Below are 18,400 nucleotides of genomic sequence, written 5' to 3'. Positions count from 1 at the left end.
TTTGCTATGGGTTTGAAGCGGGCAATTACTACAGCTCCTTGTTCTACAGATGATCCCCTTTCATTATTAGTCTGGCTTTGGATGTTATTGTTGATGTTCTCCACCAAGTTCACGGTCCAGATTACTACATTGCCATCACTTTACCACTGACTTTCTCCCCTGGCTGTAACAAGTTTTTCTTTTTGTTATTAGGAAGTTATGATTCCTCTGTAGATGTGCCATAGATCAAATGTCATAAAATTCTGTTGCTGATCAATGAGATACTTTCCTAAGTTATTAAGTAGTTACTCAAACATTAACTGTGACTGTGATGAATTGTGTTCATCCATATGTATATACACATTTTGATATTCCAAAAGGATTTTCCTTTTACTTGGTCCAGAACATTCCCTGAAAAATGTCTCATCAATGAAAAATGTCTTATTTCCATACTTTGGCTGTTCTGACAGGAAAGCATCTGCATTGGTATTTTTAACATGCAAGGAAGTCATGAATGCATGTTGATCACTTAAGAAAATGAGCTCCTAAGGCTTGTTGTGGAAAGCAGAAAGAGGTGATAATTTTGCTGTGATTACAGCAAGTCAGGTGTCAATTATTTACTTATTCAGTTGTTTTCTTATTAATAATTTTTTTAGGCATTATCATTTTGTTCATAGTCCCATCCCAAAGCCCCAAATCTGAGACCACCTGGGTTTTGATATCACTCAGATCAGATTTTGAATGTCCAGATTTCTCATTTTCTGACACCAGTGACAAATAGTACAAGTTGTATTAAGTTTAGGAGCAATTAGTGACTATGAGAAAAGACAGTATTTATTCAGTTAAGGACAGCTTTTCAGAAAGACTAAATCTGTTAGGTTTCGCTGAAAAAAATAGCTATACCTTAAAGTTCAGTTCTGATTTCAATTCCATACACCTTGTACACTTTGCACAATTTGCACACTTTGCACACTTTGCGGTTTACAGATAAGTGGAACATGAGTACTGAAGAACATGAGTTTATCCTCTGATCATTAGAACTTTGGTTCCTAAGTCTTGCATTTTCCAGTGCTTTCATATATTTCATGAAAATTGGTCAAAACTAGTGTCCTTCATGTGAGTCAAGGAATATTTCAAAATTAATTATTTAAAGGCTCTATTTGGAATTAAAAGAGTATATTATATCTTTTCTTCCTCTTCAAGTATAGAGGTATGATAGTCTAAATGCTATTTGAAAATATTGCTTGTGAGGAATTGCATAAAAAAAAAATCCAGAGGAACATTTTTAAGTAAATTATGTTTACAATTGGTGAATATCTGTATGACTTGAAGGCCAGTTCTTCTTCCAAACTCTGCTTCTCAGTCTACTGATGAATAACTTAGCAGAGAGAAAGTTTAAAATATCATCTGGCTTGCCTGAGGGATTTCTAAGGTGTGCATGCTTCTATTAGAATAGAATGCATTTTGTCAAATTACTGGAGTGTATTTCACAGACAGTATATATTTTGAGTGTAACTGAAAAATGCTTTGCAGAATTTATTCACTTTGCTGGACTTTCTAACTTCCCTTATGATAAAACATTGGATATACTTGCTGGTGGATGAATAAATTGATACCACGGGTTCATACATTCACCTTACACTCAGTCTCAGTGGGATGAGCATGCTTAAGGTGCTGGTGGACTTGACTTTTCTGGATGAAAAGTGCTTCTCAAGAAGTAATAACAAGATCATGATTGCATGACCCGTGTCCTAACAGCTCCAGAACCTCATCATGACAACCTGGAGAAAGCCACCACCCAAGCTCAGTGGAATCCACTCTCAAACCACTGGTGGTGGTGGTCAAATCATGGAGAGAAGACACAGGAACCCACACAAGCAACCAAGGGTAAAGAGCATTGTGCTAAGAGAGTGCTTTGAGTAGGGCCTGAATAACCAGAGCACAAGAGCAGCAAGCTCTGGAGGAGTTAAGTGGAGGGGTGTTGAATGTGTGCTCTATGTCACTGCTTTTCATTATCACATGTTTGAAGTGGGAAAGGCCAAGTACTAGGATTTGTATCACTGGTTTTACTTTTGGTGGTGAGCAAGCAGTTGTCCACATTGTTCGGTACTGTGGAGGTACTTCTGCATGTCTGAAAGGGATGAGTGTGTGAGTCATTTTACAAGGGATACAGATGGGTTTTCTCTTTTCCTGATTGGAAGCAATTTAGAAGTTGACTCTTCCAATGAGAAGGACGTGTGGGAGAAAGGAAGGAAATATTTTCAAGCCAATGCATTATGCTGTCTCTGCTAGCAGAAGGCAGGGTTTGGTTAGTGCTGCGACCATGCAAAAAATACTTATGAGCTACTTTGGGGCAGGCTTGGTGGGAGAATTGAGAGGAGATGTGCACCAATGGAAATATGGTGCTGGTCACTCTCCTCTGTGATTGTAAGGACTGCATGTAGGAGGCAGAAGGGAAAGTGCAGCTGTGCCCATCATAAGACCCTGTGGGTTCGGGCTTCATGGCAGATTTAACATATCACAGCAGATGTGACCTCAAGTGGCAATGGTTCAGATGACGAAGACTCTTCAGAGATGATTTACCCAACAGTGTTTCCAGGCTGGGACGGAAGTGTGGCCACCGACGAGTATGCTCCAAGTACTAGTAAGGAAATAGCTTTCACTTGGGATGCCCGCTTTCTTTTTTTCTGTTCTCTACATGATATTTCTCCTCCTTTTCCACAAATATATTATGTGGAAATTGGATGCTTTCCCCGTCAGCTCTTGTTTCAACAACCTCTCCCATGTCTCATGAAAAACTTTCTAGATCTTATGGGGTTGGTACCCTTAGAAGTACCTTCTTCCAGTGGTTCTAGAAGTAATGTGCCATATTGATTCATATTGGATCTGTGGGTTTCCCTCGTGGCATTTTTTGTCTAAAGGGATAGTTCCTCTTTGGAGAGTTTCCAGCCGCTATGTGAGTGTCACAATTAATACTGTTTTTGTGCCAGTAATTATTTGGCTTGCCTGGCACTGCATACAGAAAGGCTGTAAATTCCTGTAACTTTTCTATAATGAAAAAAAAATCTCCCTGTCCATCATTATATGGCTCTCACAAACTCATAGGAACTTTACTGTTTGAGATGCAATGTTTCTAGTAGATATTTTGTGTTTGTATTAGGATAGGGGTAAACTTCCATCTCCCTCTGTGTGTACGCTGACACCTAACTGGGAAGTGTTTCTGGTGCAGGCTTTGTTGACAGCATCAAGGCAAAGGGAGTGTGTGTGTCTTTTGCATGGAATGGCCCTAGTTCTGAGCCCCAGGTCCTTGGCAGCATTAACTTCCTGGGGTTGTCACTAATGGGTGTGCTTACCTCTGGGTGTCCTTTTGACCTGTCACGGATACTTCTTTCACCTTTTTTACATCATGGTATGCCATCTTGGTGGATGTTCCTTACTCTGGAATCTATCTCATTCTATCCGCTCTCTGCTGTTGGCAACGCCTGTGAGGAACATATTAACCTTGTACCATATGAAGCACAAGCAAAGACCCACAGGGCTCTCTACTGTTTCTTCTCAAGGAACTAGGTTCTTTCTTGGGACTGCCACTAGTGCTTGCATGTGGCTAGGTGTCTGAGGAATGTAATGATACCACGGGTTCATACATTCTCCTTGCACTCACGTCAGTCTCAGTGGGATGAGCATGCTCAAGGTGCTGGTGGACTTGACTTTTCTGGCTGAAAAGTGCTTCTCAAGAAGTAATAACAAGATCCTGATTGCATGACCCGTGTCCTAACAGCTCCAGGACCTCATCATGACAACCTGGAGAAAGCCACCACCCAAGCTCAGTGGAATCCACTCTCAAACCACTGGTGGTGGTGGTCAAGTCCTGGAGAGAAGACACAGGAACCCACACAAGCAACCAAGGGTAAAGAGCATTGTGCTAAGAGAGTGCTTTGAGTAGGGCCTGAATAACCAGAGCACAAGGGCAGCAAGCTCTGGAGGAGTTAAGTGGAGGGGTGTTGAATGTGTGCTCTATGTCACTGCTTTTCATTATCACATGTTTGAAGTGGGAAAGGCCAAGTACTAGGATTTGTATCACTGGTTTTACTTTTGGTGGTGAGCAAGCAGTTGTCCACATTGTTCGGTACTGTGGAGGTACTTCTGCATGTCTGAAAGGGATGAGTGTGTGAGTCATTTTACAAGGGATACAGATGGGTTTTCTCTTTTCCTTATTGGAAGCAATTTAGAAGTTGACTCTTCCAATGAGAAGGACGTGTGGGAGAAAGGAAGGAAATATTTTCAAGCCAGTGCACTATGCTCATTCTGCTAGTACAGTGACCTTCGGGTGTGAGCATGCACAGAGCACCAAACACAGCCCACAACTACACTGGGGTAGCTTCAGCAGGGAGATGGCAGAGTGATGATTCATTTCTTCGGGGAAGAACAAGGGCGAGGTATGGACTGTGGGAAACATGGTGCTGGCCACTGTCCTCTGTGATTGTAAGGACTGCATGTAGGGGGCAGATGGAAAAGTGTAGCTGTCGTCATCATAAGACCTTGTGGGTTCGGGCTTCATGGCAGATTTAACATCATCACAGCAGATGTGACCTCAAGTGGCAAAGGTTCAGATGATGAAGACTCTTCAGAGGTGATTTACCCAACAGTGTTTCCAGGCTGGGACGGAAGTGTGGCCACCGACGAGTACGCTCCAAGTGCTAGTAAGGAAATAGCTTTCACCTGGGATGCTTGCTTTCTTCTTTTCTATTCCCTACATGATGTTTCTCCTCCTTTTCCACACATATATTTTGTGAAATTTGTTGCCCTCTCCATCAGCTCTTGTTTCAAATACCTCTCCCATGCCTCACAAAAAAACATTTAGATGTTGTGGGGTTGGTATTCTTAGAAGTGCGTTCTTCCAGTGCCTCTGGAATTGGTCTCTTCTATTGTTTAATGTCTGATTTTGAGTTTCCCTCGGCTATTGTGTCTCAATGGACAGGTTCTCATTGGAGAATTTCCAGCGTCTTTGTACATGTCACAATTAATACTTGTTTTCATGCCAATACCTGTTTTGCTCACCTGGCACAGCAGACAAAAAACCTGAAAATTCCTGTAATTTTTCTATAAAGAAAAATGTCTCTCTTTTTCTATCCATGAATTCCTGACACACACCTATAGGAACATTACTGTTTGAAGTGAGATGTTAGTAATATTGTGCATTGGTATTAGGATAGGGGAAAAGCTGCTCCTCGCTCTCTGTGTATGCTGACACCTAACCAGGAAGTGTTTCTGGTGCAGGCTTTGCTGATAGCATAAGGCCAACGGGAGTGTGTGTGTCTTATATCAGGGTGTCCTTTTGACCTGTCACGGATACTTCTTTCACCTTTTTTACATCATGGTATGCCATCTTGGTGGATGTTCCTTACTCTGGAATCTATCTCATTCTATCTGCTCTCTGCTGTTGGCAACGCCTGTGAGGAACATATTAACCTTGTACCATATGAAGCACAAGCAAAGACCCACAGGGCTCTCTACTGTTTCTTCTCAAGGAACTAGGTTCTTTCTTGGGACTGCCACTAGTGCTTGCATGTGGCTAGGTGTCTGAGGAATGTAATGATACCACGGGTTCATACATTCTCCTTGCACTCACGTCAGTCTCAGTGGGATGAGCATGCTTAAGGTGCTGGTGGACTTGACTTTTCTGGATGAAAAGTGCTTCTCAAGAAGTAATAACAAGATCCTGATTGCATGACCCGTGTCCTAACAGCTCCAGGACCTCATCATGACAACCTGGAGAAAGCCACCACCCAAGCTCAGTGGAATCCACTCTCAAACCACTGGTGGTGGTGGTCAAGTCCTGGAGAGAAGACACAGGAACCCACACAGGCAACCAAGGGTAAAGAGCATTGTGCTAAGAGAGTGCTTTGAGTAGGGCCTGAATAACCAGAGCACAAGGGCAGCAAGCTCTGGAGGAGTTAAGTGGAGGGGTGTTGAATGTGTGCTCTATGTCACTGCTTTTCATTATCACATGTTTGAAGTGGGAAAGGCCAAGTACTAGGATTTGTATCACTGGTTTTGCTTTTGGTGGTGAGCAAGCAGTTGTCCACATTGTTCGGTACTGTGGAGGTACTTCTGCATGTCTGAAAGGGATGAGTGTGTGAGTCATTTTACAAGGGATACAGATGGGTTTTCTCTTTTCCTGATTGGAAGCAATTTAGAAGTTGACTCTTCCAATGAGAAGGACGTGTGGGAGAAAGGAAGGAAATATTTTCAAGCCAATGCATTATGCTGTCTCTGCTAGCAGAAGGCAGGGTTTGGTTAGTGCTGTGACCATGCAAAAAATACTTATGAGCTACTTTGGGGCAGGCTTGGTGGGAGAAATGAGAGGAGATGTGCACCAATGGAAATATGGTGCTGGTCACTCTTCTCTGTGATTGTAAGGACTGCATGTAGGAGGCAGATGGGAAAGTGCAGCTGTGCTCATCATAAGACCCTGTGGGTTCGGGCTTCATGGCAGATTTAACATATCACAGCAGATGTGACCTCAAGTGGCAATGGTTCAGATGACGAAGACTCTTCAGAGATGATTTACCCAACAGTGTTTCCAGGCTGGGACGGAAGTGTGGCCACCGGCGAGTACGCTCCAAGTACTAGTAAGGAAATAGCTTTCACTTGGGATGCCCGCTTTCTTTTCTTTTTCTTCTTTTTTCATGGTGTTCCTCCTCTTTTTCCACACATGTATTGTGTCGAATATTGGATGCTCTTCTCATTTCCTTTAGAAATGTCTTTGTAATTGCAAGAGTTTGATTTTCCAACAAAGGAATATTTGTTTCCCCAATTTTTTTTTTTTTGATATAAAGTTTTAAAACAAATCCAGTTCGTTTTATAATCTACGTCTATGCGCTTGTAACTTCCTGTCTGTGGAAGATGATGTTCAGGCATGCTCTCAGGTGGCTGAACCCCAAGTGTCCTTTTCTTTGGGGAATGTCAACAAAATGGTCTCACAGCTGTTACCTTCCATTTTTACCATGCACTGTTCTAACACAGTGTCATGTTTTGTGACCTCAGATGTTTAGGCACAATTCAATAATAGAAGTCCGATATTTTAATACTTAGTCTGATTTTCTTTATATGAATAATTGCACTGTCATCATCCAATAGCTCTTTTTAACCAGAAACCTATCCATATCTTAAATGATTTTATCTTGAAACCTGAAAACCACCATGTATGAGGATCAAATCCAAATGCTGTGTTTCATTGAAGCACACAGTCTGCTACTTGGCCTTATGACCAGGGAATGGCATCCAGCCGTGGGTTGGTTTTATTTTCAGTAAAGGTGCTGCCATTACTGACTATACTCTAACGCTCTTATTTGTAGAAAGATAACAATCTATTCCCTTTTTGTAATGCAGTTTAACATAATTTGAGCATGGTTTTGTGTCTTTTGCCTGTGCACTTATTTACTCAGTAATGTTTATAAATCAGTGTTCATAAGCTTTTTTTTTTTTTTTTTTAAATTTCCCTGAATATTGTAGAGTATTTCTGGGGCTGTTTTCAGCAGTGGTCTTTGTTTTTAGAAGAAAATAGAAAATGAGCAAGTCATCTCACTTTGGGATTTTTTATTCTTTTCCCTAATTTGGGGGCATTTCTGGTGTTTGTTTATTTTGGGGATTCTGCACTGGTGACTTGCTCCTCACGGCATATTGCAATCCAACTACCTTCTATGACTTTGTGGTTTCTGCATGCTCCATGGGTGAAAACGTATAGAGTCTCTGTTCATAGGCTCTTACGGAAGTTTTATTTTATCTGTTTAAGTGTATTGCAACTTTCTTGACTAAAATTGGCTTCCTGGTGGCTGTGCTTTGGGGTTTTTTGCTGACCATAGCTTTTGAGCTTAGTGGTGAGTATTCTAACGTGAATTTGAGCGCTTCTTGAGTGCTCAGTATCTATTCAGATATCTATCGTATCTGTAGGTGTAGCGTTATTCTTCAAACTTGAGTTTGAAAGTTTGCATTACTTCTGGCATACGTTTTTCTTCTACTGCTTATTTTCCCCATTCTTCTTGAGAAACTTTGCATCTGTCCAATGCAAAGAGAAGAACAACTGGTTTGATGTAAAGGGATTTGATAAAAAAATACTATAGTTAAGCTGTGCATGAATTTCTGTTCTCCATCATCTTTATGGCACACACTAACAGTAGAGTAATAGAGGTAGATGTGGACCATGATTAGTATTGAATACCTCACTGTCCTAACAGCTACAGACTCACAACATGAAACACTTCTGGAAATCTCCACACAAGATCACTGGAACCCTGCTCATACAGATGAAGAAGAGCAATATCCTCGCTCTGCTGGCAGGGGTAAAGCAATTAAGCATTTCAAATAATATTTAGATTTGTGAAATAATTCAGTGAAGTATAACATTGTTGTGATGCAGCTGGTTGCAATTTCCATGCCATTAACCTCAGTTAGTATATTTATACTTCCTAGTTATTTATACTAGAACCCTGAGAGGTAGCATCCATAACATTTATCTGTCATTCCAAGCCTATCTTTGCTCTACCTCTCTATAAAACCAAACATTTTCTGTGGATTTAGACATTCTTTGGATTTCTACAATTTGCCTTCAGCCACTAGATACCTGTCCTTCTGTTTTGAACAGTGAAAGTTTACACAATTGGCATCAGAACAGGTGATACAGTCACTTATCAGCCAGAAATAATTTTTGTGATAACTTTCATTTACTTCTGAAGTATTGTTAATCAGTGGTATTTATATATTAGTTAAAATTAACTTTGCTTTTTTTACAAGAAAATCTGCAAGTAATTGATTTAATTGCAAAAATGATGAGTAATATTTGCATGAGTGCCCTCTTTATGAACATTTCATTGCCTGAATGTGAACAAAGCCTTCAGTTTTGTTCTCTTTGGGAAACAAAAGTTTCTCTAGCTGGTGACATGTCATATGTACTAGGTCCAGCTTATTCTTTGTTCTTTGTATGCTCTGCTTAAAGACCTTTGCTTTGTCGTTAATATATTGCTCATGAAAACATCTGATACCTCAGGAAAATGTAATTCAAACTGAGTTCTAATGCTCATTTTAATGTTATAGGTATCTTTTTTTTTTTCTTTTTACTGCATCTTTTATAAGTCTTTTCATATTTATTAGAAAATCTCTTATGGTGGTGGTACTTCAGGTGATTTCTGACTGCGCCTTCTGCTATGTAAACATTGATAAATCTATCAGTAAGAGCTTTAGTTATTACTGAGTTCAAAACAAGTATGCTTTTCAATTTTGAATAGATAAACATACTTATTTCACTCATCCAGTCCCAGAAGAAATAACAATTTCACTGGAGCCAGCCTTGTGACTCAAAAGAGAAAGTGCATCATCTTTTTTACTTTTAAAAACACAGAATACACAGACTCAACAGTTAAGTTAGTATTAATAATTACAAACTAGAGGTGCAAGTTCTTCTTTATTTGTATTCTTCCACTGCTTCTCCTATAGCTTTTCTCTGCCACTGGTCATTGGGATAATTTCTAGCACACTTCAGTCTTCTTCTTATCCTGGTGATGCTTTTGTGTGATAGGGTTTATGAAGGACTTCCCTTTTCTTTCATCTTTTATTTCACATTGAATGTAGCACTGGAAGGAAAAAGACAAAATACAAAATCCAAGCGTCCTTCCTGTATAGATGATGAAAGTGACAATAATAGGACTGGTGTTGGCTATTTTGATCATTACTGATTTAATCGTCATCTTATCAACACTAGTTACAAGTGAAAATGAAAATCATCAAGGACCAACCCAACATCCACTATTGCACAGTGCTCGTTCTGGATGGATCAGTCAAGAACAAAATCCTGCAAATATCACTGGGAGTATTAAACAATATGAAATTACTGTTACAGTTGAAAATTATGTTGAAAAGGAATCTTCACATACAGGTAATATTACAGGTCACATTTTAGTAAACTATGAGGGTTTATTAAAGGTTAGGCTTAGGATTTTATTTTTTACTAACAATTTTGCATTCTGAGGCCATATGGAGGTTCTGTGAATAAACCTGAGCAATTCTGATGTTTGGGATTTTTGTTTAATTATTCTACAGACCCTTTCCTGAGGTTTGCTTTCTCTTCTACTTGGATTGTGTGTCAAGACCTATCGTAAATTAATTCTGTAACTGTCTCTTATGTTTTGCATTGTGTTATGCAGGCACAATGTTTTAATAGGCTATCTACCGGGATTGTATCTGTAGGAAACAGTGAATGTTTAAACAGAGAAAGAATAATGTCTGCTCTATTTTCACTTATTTGGGAGATGTGTTAACTCCCTTCTTGCAAGTTATTATTGGACCTGTGGGGGTTTTTGCTCAGTTTTTGTTAATACAGCAATTATATCTATAACTTATCTAAAATGAGATAAGTTATTTAGCTGAGTTATTTCAATTTAATCTTATCTTACCTATAACATCTACTCACTCTGCTTTTGAGCTATGACAAGATGATACTGGTGATGAAGAGAAAACAAAGCATAGTGTAAAATAAAAGAGAGGCTTCTCTCTTCTACTGATTGAAGCAATTGAAATGTAAAAGATCAAATTATACTATAAAGATAGTAACTTAAAATTGGTGTGTATCAGTTTCTGTTCCTGCGAGCGTACTAAGATTACTAGTTAATGACTGATGTGACTAAGTACTGCCAACAGTGAATTTAACACAGTCAGCATCAGCTCTTGCACATCATCAAACATGGGTCACTGAAAACAAGCATAACATAAATATTATTTGAGATGATGTATAACATGGATTTATTCCTTCAACTGAACGTAACCTTGTTAGCAAAAGTTTTGCGTAGACCACTGCATTAATTGACCCTAAGTCCACATTCCTCTAAGATATCAACCCCAGTTGTTTCATCAACATCCTTTAAAAATCTGGTGATGCAGTACAGTGTAATACTCATATATGAAAATACTATACCGTATTACTATAGCAATATAATTTGACATATATGCAATTAAAATTTTGACATACTGAGGCAATTTTCTTGGGTTTTTGAGTTGGGGGGGTAAGGAAAGTAATGCTCCTTATACAATTTGGATACTCTTTTGCTGTGACTGTCTAATAAAAGCTATAGAGTGGTTGATAAGGATATCATAATATTTTTCAAAATAACTGCAATATCAACTATTCTCTGGTTGAATGCTGTCTTGTTATGTGCAGCATTTGCAAATTTGCAGCATGTGCTAGCTTTACCCTCTGTCAGACTCCTTTGTCTATTTTCCTAGAGATAATGAAGCTAATAAAATATGAAATTCTGAGGGGAAAAAATTGTATATAATCAATACACTCAAATTCTGTGATTAAAATCTTACTGATGGGTCAAATTCTTCCAGTTATTTCTGCCTTTGCTGCTCTTAATTCTGCATCAGTTTATTCTGGTTTGATATTCAACAACACAAAGCCATCAGCATGATTTGGGGAAATACTTTTGAAAAACAATGAGATATCTTCTTTCTGAAAAGCGTATGTTCAAGGAGTCAGTCTTATTGGTGACAGCAAGCAGCTTTTCTAAACATAAACTAGAATGAGAAGCAAATCTGCTTTACTTCTCTTTGCCATTAAATGTAGTAGAAATGTGAGCAAGGCCTGTCATAGAGACAAGAACCGAAGAGGAGAATAATATGAGAAATGGATCTTTATATACTCGGTTCATAATTGCTTCACCATCATCATAACAGCTATGCCCTCAAACCATGGGGCCAAACAGAACAACTCAGTGGAAGACCCAATGGTGTATCCAGGCTGGGACAAGGGAGAGAATTACACCACACAAGCTGCTGTAATGGATAGAATTATTCCTTCCAGAAAGAATAGTAATGAAAAAGACTCACCCTCTACAGGTACTAGTCAATCAGGTATATTTCATAACTTCTGACTTTCAGATGGTCTGTCTTGGAAAGATACTGGACAAACTTGTAGTGAGGAGTAACTTAAGACAGTGTTATAAATTATAGAGTTATTAATTTTCTCTGTGCTCTGCTTGGGTGGTGATGAGATAGAAGCTTTCAATTTTAGCTCTATATACAATGTTTATTATTTTTAGTTACGGAGACCATTTTCAGTACTTCCTGTTCCTTAGCAAAGCCTGACTGTATTGAATTTGGAATTGCGTGTATCTCATTACATACGTTACGTTATTTGGTGTAACGCAACCTTCTTTACTATACATATTTATGCATATTTGTACATCTACAGGTTAATGCTTTTAATTTGTGAATATTAATCCAGGGAAAGAATGTTCTTTTCATGCATTTTGTTGAAACATTTGTCCCTCTGGTGCATAGGATTATGCAAGTAATTTATAAAACTGGCATGACACAATATCATGATGCAGTCTTATATAACGCATGCCATCTAGGACATCAAAATAATGTTCTAAAAACATGATATGAGAAACACGACTTACTCCTGAAATAAGAGGAAAGGTAATTTAATTATTTCAGTAGATGAGAATAGCAAATAAAAATGTCTGATAGATAAACTGGGAGAGAAGCAGTAATGTATGGGAGGACAGAAGGTCTCCCTTGCTTTGTGGTGAGGAAAGGGTAGCTGTGGTTTAAAGTGAACAGGAGACTAGGACTTGATGGGAATGGGAGGGCACAGAAGTACACATATGTAATTCACAGCTGACAAAATTACCCTGATCACAGCTGTTGTCTATCCTGATGATGCCCACCACGAAGACCAAACTCATTCACCTCTGCCCTCAGATAATGAACCAGAACAGGGCACCGAAGGCATCACACATCCCACAGATGTCCCTGGGGATAAGGTCCTCCACAGGACCACAGCTAGTATGAACAAAGCTGGTGATGACGCTCCTCTGACTGGTACCAGTAAGAATAATGGATCATACTCATTTCTCATGCCTGGTGTGAAATGAGGCATTATTTCTTCTGAAATTGGCTTCTTTCCCTATCTTTCTCATCCTGGGCTTCTACATTCTTGCTGTGGACTTACAGTGCAAAAATCATTTTTATGATTTTGTTGCATGTGAACATCTCAACAAGAATTTCTACTTGCTTAAGGATTTTCTTTATTCCCCTGGGTGTCCTGTTTCTTATGTCCCCCAGCTATTCTCACGTTTATTTTTAGTAGAACATGATACTGAGAAAGCAATTGCTTTGTGGCAATGGCTGGTGCTGTAAGTGATTCATAGACATAAAAACAGTTTTTCATGTCTAATTTTTCCTGATCTTGGTGTTGCCACAGATTCTCTTATTACTTTGAACTCTGGCATAACTTACAGCAGTTTGTGCATGTAGTTCAGCATGGTTCTAACCCTGATTCCCAAGCTTTGCATGTTATCCAATTAAAATTTTCCCAAATCAAAATATTGCTTTTTTATTCTAATACTTTTATTATTTAATAATGAATTTTAATGACATTTTAGTACTTTGGAACTTTTTGCATCTTTCTTGCATTTTCTAAAAAAAAAAAAAAGAATCTAAAGGAAAATTAGTATTTATGCTTTCCCTTTTCTTCTTCAAAATCCAGTTTTATCAGGATTATTTAATTTGCAACATTTAGGGTTTGCTGAAGAGCTATAAAAACCAAAAGCTGTGTGGTTTGAAATATAGCTCTTTACTCCCTACTCCTGTTTTCTAAGTGTGGAAGAGATCCTGCAAAGCTTCGCACTTAATTTTCCTCAGTCCTGCAAGTTTTATGTCACTTGACAGACCAATTGTAAATATGAAAACCCAGCTACAATTTTGCAATTAATTCAAATATTTTCCATCAATTTGAATCTTATTCCTATGTAATGATGGGAATCCTTATACTCATTTTATTCTGAAAATCATATTATTTTTTTCTCTCTCATCTAAATAGTGATTAGTAGGTATTTTCAACTAACACTTTAGGCCACTGTTTGGAAACGCATCTTTTGGTTTGCTTATTAATGTTAACTTTTGGTGGCGTAATTTTAAATAAATATTAACCTTTATTATTCAGTTAATATTTTTGAACACTTGGAAATTCTGACAATGCATTTAGTTAAGTTATTCCAACTTCTTAGCCTGCTTTTGTGACATGCTTACTTTTTTGCATTGGTAGCAGTCTTAGCACTGCCAGAATGATGTGTGAAAGATGTCCATTAAATAATTCCAGGTCCTAATTTTCTATTTGAATAAGTTTTCAGTTCTTCTCCTGGGAGACCAGCACATATTTTTATGATCATCTCATGGGAAAAGAGAGATGCTTAACTAAACTTAAAATATCCCATTTTTTAACATGGCAGTATTTTCAAGGTCAAATAGTTGAAGTTGCTGCTATCTCTTTTTGCTTTATATGCTTAATCCACACTGAAACTTAAGAAATGAATAAGCAACTATTATACTAATGTGACCAGTAGGGTATTAATGAAGGAAGAGACACCCAAAAATAATGTGACATATATAGATGATCTCGTTTACTTGTGGCTTTTTTGTTGTTTGCTGTTTGGTTTTGGGGTGGTTTTTGGTTGGTTGGTTTGGAGTATTTTTTATGTATATTTTACATTGGCTAACAAATTAAAAGTAGAGTTTGCTAGATAAAATAGAGAGGGAAAAGTACATAAGGTGAGGTTTTATAAATGTCTTTGAAGTTAACTTAGCCATCATTGCAACAGTCACAGCCTCCATGGGTGTTCTGAAACCGGAAGATATAACCCAAGAAGTCTGGGCACCTCACATTGTGGTAACAGCTACTGCCTCTCCTGATGGTGCCCATCACGAAGACCAAACTCATTCACCTCTGCCCTCAGATAATGAACCAGAACAGGGCACCGAAGGCATCACACATCCCACAGACGTCCCTGGGGATGAGGTCCTCCACAGGACCACAGCTAGTACGAACAAAGCTGGTGATGACGCTCCTCTGACTGGTACCAGTAAGAATAATGGATCATACTCATTTCTCATGCCTGGCATGAAATGAGTCATTATTTCTTCTGAAATTGGTTCCTTTCCCTGTCTTTCTTATCCTGGGGGTCTGCATTCTTGCTGTGGACTTACAGTGCAAAAATCAGTGGTGGGATCTATGCTGTTGATAGAATGATCTTCTTGCTGGTACACTTGGTGGTTTATGTCTTTTGCTGAAGCATGTTTCACTTTGTGCTTTGGTGGTCTGAATCCCCAGTCCCATCTTTCTTTTTTGCACATCAGTGGGTTCAGGCTTGATATGCTTTGGCACCATCTTTGGTGTGGTGGAGGTGCTATGGTGGGTTAAGCAGATGCCTTGCTCCTGTGGCTCAGCAGCAGTACCATCACTGAGGAGTCCCGGTGGTGAGGGCAAGGCAATCACAGAAGAATTATGTCCCATAAATTCTGCCATCAATTCTTTACTCCTCCTCACCAGTAGATTGCCAGGCAAGATGACCACACATCTGGCTACAGTATGGCTGCTCACTCCTGAGTCACAGGGTCAGGTTTTGCTGCTGGTCACTTCTTCTGAAGGTCTTCCCTCTCTGTCTGTCACTGGAATCTGTATGTGTAGTCAACATCTCCCTCCAATGTGGTGAGCATGTATATGGTGTTTGAGGGTCTTTCAGAAGCCAGTGACTGTTGAAGAAGGGGAGGTCTTCATGTCTTCTCTCCTTCGGTGCTTTGAATAAGGAGGATGGACATGCTTTCTGGCTCACTGTGGTACAGGAAAGGGAAATAACATGGGTGGTGGTTTTGTGAGTGCTCACTTTTAAAGCTGATCATGCCATCATCATGGCAGTCACACAGTCCATGGATGATGTTCAACAAGAAAAAACAACCAAGGAGCCACTGGTACCTGGGTCTCCACCTGGAAGTGACAATGAACAAGCAAACACCACACATGGTTCCCATGTCAGTTGGATACCTGGAGTTTTCCCAGACATTGAAGATCATCTTAATGAATTACAGACCCCTCTTCCTACTAGTAAGAACTATAAATTACAAGTATTTTCATTTATCAGTCATTTAGTTGTTATTTTGGACAGTGGCAATTGTCGAAAAAAATGTGTACTAACTATAATTGTGAATTGTTATAATATTATTTCCTTTTTTGGTGCCTTGTTTTTTTTGTTTGTTTTCATTTTTCACTACAGCCATATTGTAAGATGGCTTTAAAGGGAATCTCTTTCTTTACAAAGCAGAGGTTATTTACTAACCCCTTTAAAATAGTGGTTTGCATACAACTTTTTCTTATTCAGTTCTCTGTATGTGTTAACGTAACTATTATAGCGAGAAAGTGTAAATTTTCTCCTCATTCCCATACCTGTGTGATTGCAGTTTGTCTTTCTTTTCTGACGAGCACAAATGGTAACTATGTTAAAATTAAATTAACTGTCTGTCACTTTTTCCCCATTTGTATTCCCTCTGCATTAACTGAACATGTATCCAAAAAAAAAAAAAAAAGTAATTATCTGTGAAACCTTTTCTTTTTTTCTTTTTTCTTTTTTTTTCTCCTAGGTGCATTTGCTGTTGGTATCTTGCCAGTGATTATAATTATAGTGGTGTTACTGGGCTGTAACTGACGTTTTATTTGGGAACAACTCCTTTTTCTTTAAAGGGTTATTTTCTTCAGGTAGTTAGTGTTGTCAACAGTAACAGTGTTTACTGATTCTACTACATACAATATTTCTTTCTTTGTGTGTGTTGTCACATGTTAATAAGTACAGAAAATGAAGGGACTTATTCCCAAATGCAGCTTCCACCCAAATAATCATCTTCAGATAGCTTTTTTCAAAATGCTACTTCTCATGCACAATAATCTAAATACTATTCTCATGCACGTTCAAGAAAGTCAGTGGAAGGATCTCAGGGTAGATTTTGGCCAATGGTCTGTGCACATTCTTTGCCCATAAGCAAGGTTAGGTACTTATATTTTTTCAAGATAATTCTTTTATTAATTAATTAACGTTAATTCATAGTCAGAATTTGACTTTTTTTTCAGAATCTTATATAAACCCAGTAAAACCAACCCTATCAAAATTGCCTGTGTTACAGTACTTTGACGTAGGTACAGCAATATAAACGCAAAGCATGTATTTGATAGAATTTTATTGGAAAGATGAATGTAATTTTGGTTTCCCATTACAACAAACTCAGTTCTTGTGTTTTGCATCCCTGTTCACTTAATGAATAAAAGGTACCTCAATTTTATTTGCTGACATTATATGCTATAAAAAAAATATTTCTAGCTTTCTGTTCTGAGCACTTAAAACCTGTAAGAATACTTTGGAAGATAATTTTCTAAGTCCATGTCTGTGTGAAATCTTTACACTATCAGTGTCCTGGCAAAGGCTCATAAGGCCATATTGCTTTTCATTTATCATCTACTGTTGCTTTCAAAAGCACAATACAGGGGAATTACTTGGACACTACCGTCCTCAGAAAAGAGTTTATTTACTGAAGGGCTCACTCATTTGTAATGCTGTCCCATATATCTGTAATGGAACGGAAAAGATTCATGAATGTATCAGCAGATGTATTGTTAAAGGCCTTCTCTGAACAAATGAATGGCTTGAAGTGCTATGATACTTTCTTTCACTTGCTTTTTCTCTACAGCAAAGTTTAAGCTGTGGTCTGACATCACACTAATGACTGATATGTTGTCCAAGTGTCCATGGAATAACAAATCAACCCACTGAAGAAAACAAAAAGAATTACTGTTAAAAAGAAAAAAATCTAGTATGTCATCAGAATGAAATGCAGAAAGCCTTTGAGGATCCCTCCCTTCCACTTGCAAGCACCTCCCTGAAGCCAGAACAGCAGGAGACATGACTGAATCCTGCTTCTTTTCAGTGCTCAGGGGAGGGGTGAAGTAGCAGGTTTCTATTAATAAATAGCTGAGTGCTTTTCTAAGGGGCTTTATGGTAGAAAAGCTCTGTCATTTCTCAAAGTTGATATAAAGTACCTTAAAACAAAATCTGCTGAGGTGTGGCATAGACAAGTACGTTCTTCTTGGTCGGCTTTCCTGGGGGCTAGATCCGGACCCTTAGTTGCTGAATTTGTGCTCTGTCCTTTGTGGTGAGATTGCACAAAACAACTCACCAGTCAAGAAGTTTTTTGTTAATAAAAATAATGAGAACATCTGGAAGATTCATGAACTGGCTAAACTTCACAGGGAAAAAAAAATGTACTTTTCAGTTTTGTGTTTGCCAACTGCTATTAGGAAATGAGATCAGAAATGTATTGCAATATGTGTTACAGAAAAAGAACTTTACAGCTGATTAGAATAACTGCATAATTTGCTCTGTTACAGTCTGGAAGAAATCAGAGAGGTGGAGATCTGTAATATCTTTTTTTGTAGCAATAATGAAGTAGTTGTCCCAGATGAAATCCCAATATCTGTAACTGCTCATAGTTTTAGACTTGGGATAGCCATACAGTAACGGCATGGGCCAGAAATGCAATTGCA

At 38.5% G+C, this 18,400-nt stretch overlaps 1 protein-coding gene across 6 annotated transcripts in view; it reads left to right on the top strand.

The window, feature by feature from the left end:
* The window catches only part of CD44 (CD44 molecule (Indian blood group)), a 59,447-nt gene that overhangs the window by 33,055 nt on the left and 7,992 nt on the right, over window positions 1-18,400 (top strand). For 2 of the 6 annotated variants that reach the window (XM_061462853.1, XM_061462854.1), the window contains exons 7-9: window positions 12,679-12,864; window positions 14,637-14,897; window positions 15,731-15,916. The exons of 2 other annotated variants lie outside the window; for them this stretch is intronic. In XM_061462853.1, coding sequence (XP_061318837.1) covers window positions 12,679-12,864; window positions 14,637-14,897; window positions 15,731-15,916 — 633 coding nt within the window. The remainder of the gene's footprint in view (window positions 1-12,678; window positions 12,865-14,636; window positions 14,898-15,730; window positions 15,917-18,400) is intronic. 2 more of the 6 variants (XM_061462856.1, XM_061462855.1) reach the window with 1 other exon arrangement.

This window comes from Pezoporus flaviventris, unplaced genomic scaffold (genome assembly GCF_033815535.1).
Source record: "Pezoporus flaviventris isolate CSIRO_AGI_PZ_B2104156 unplaced genomic scaffold, CSIRO_AGI_Pfla_v1 ptg000036l, whole genome shotgun sequence".
Taxonomy (NCBI): Eukaryota; Metazoa; Chordata; class Aves; order Psittaciformes; family Psittacidae; genus Pezoporus; species Pezoporus flaviventris.
The sequence above is the reverse complement of the archived record's forward strand: the minus strand, read 5'-3'. Positions and strand labels throughout refer to the sequence as shown.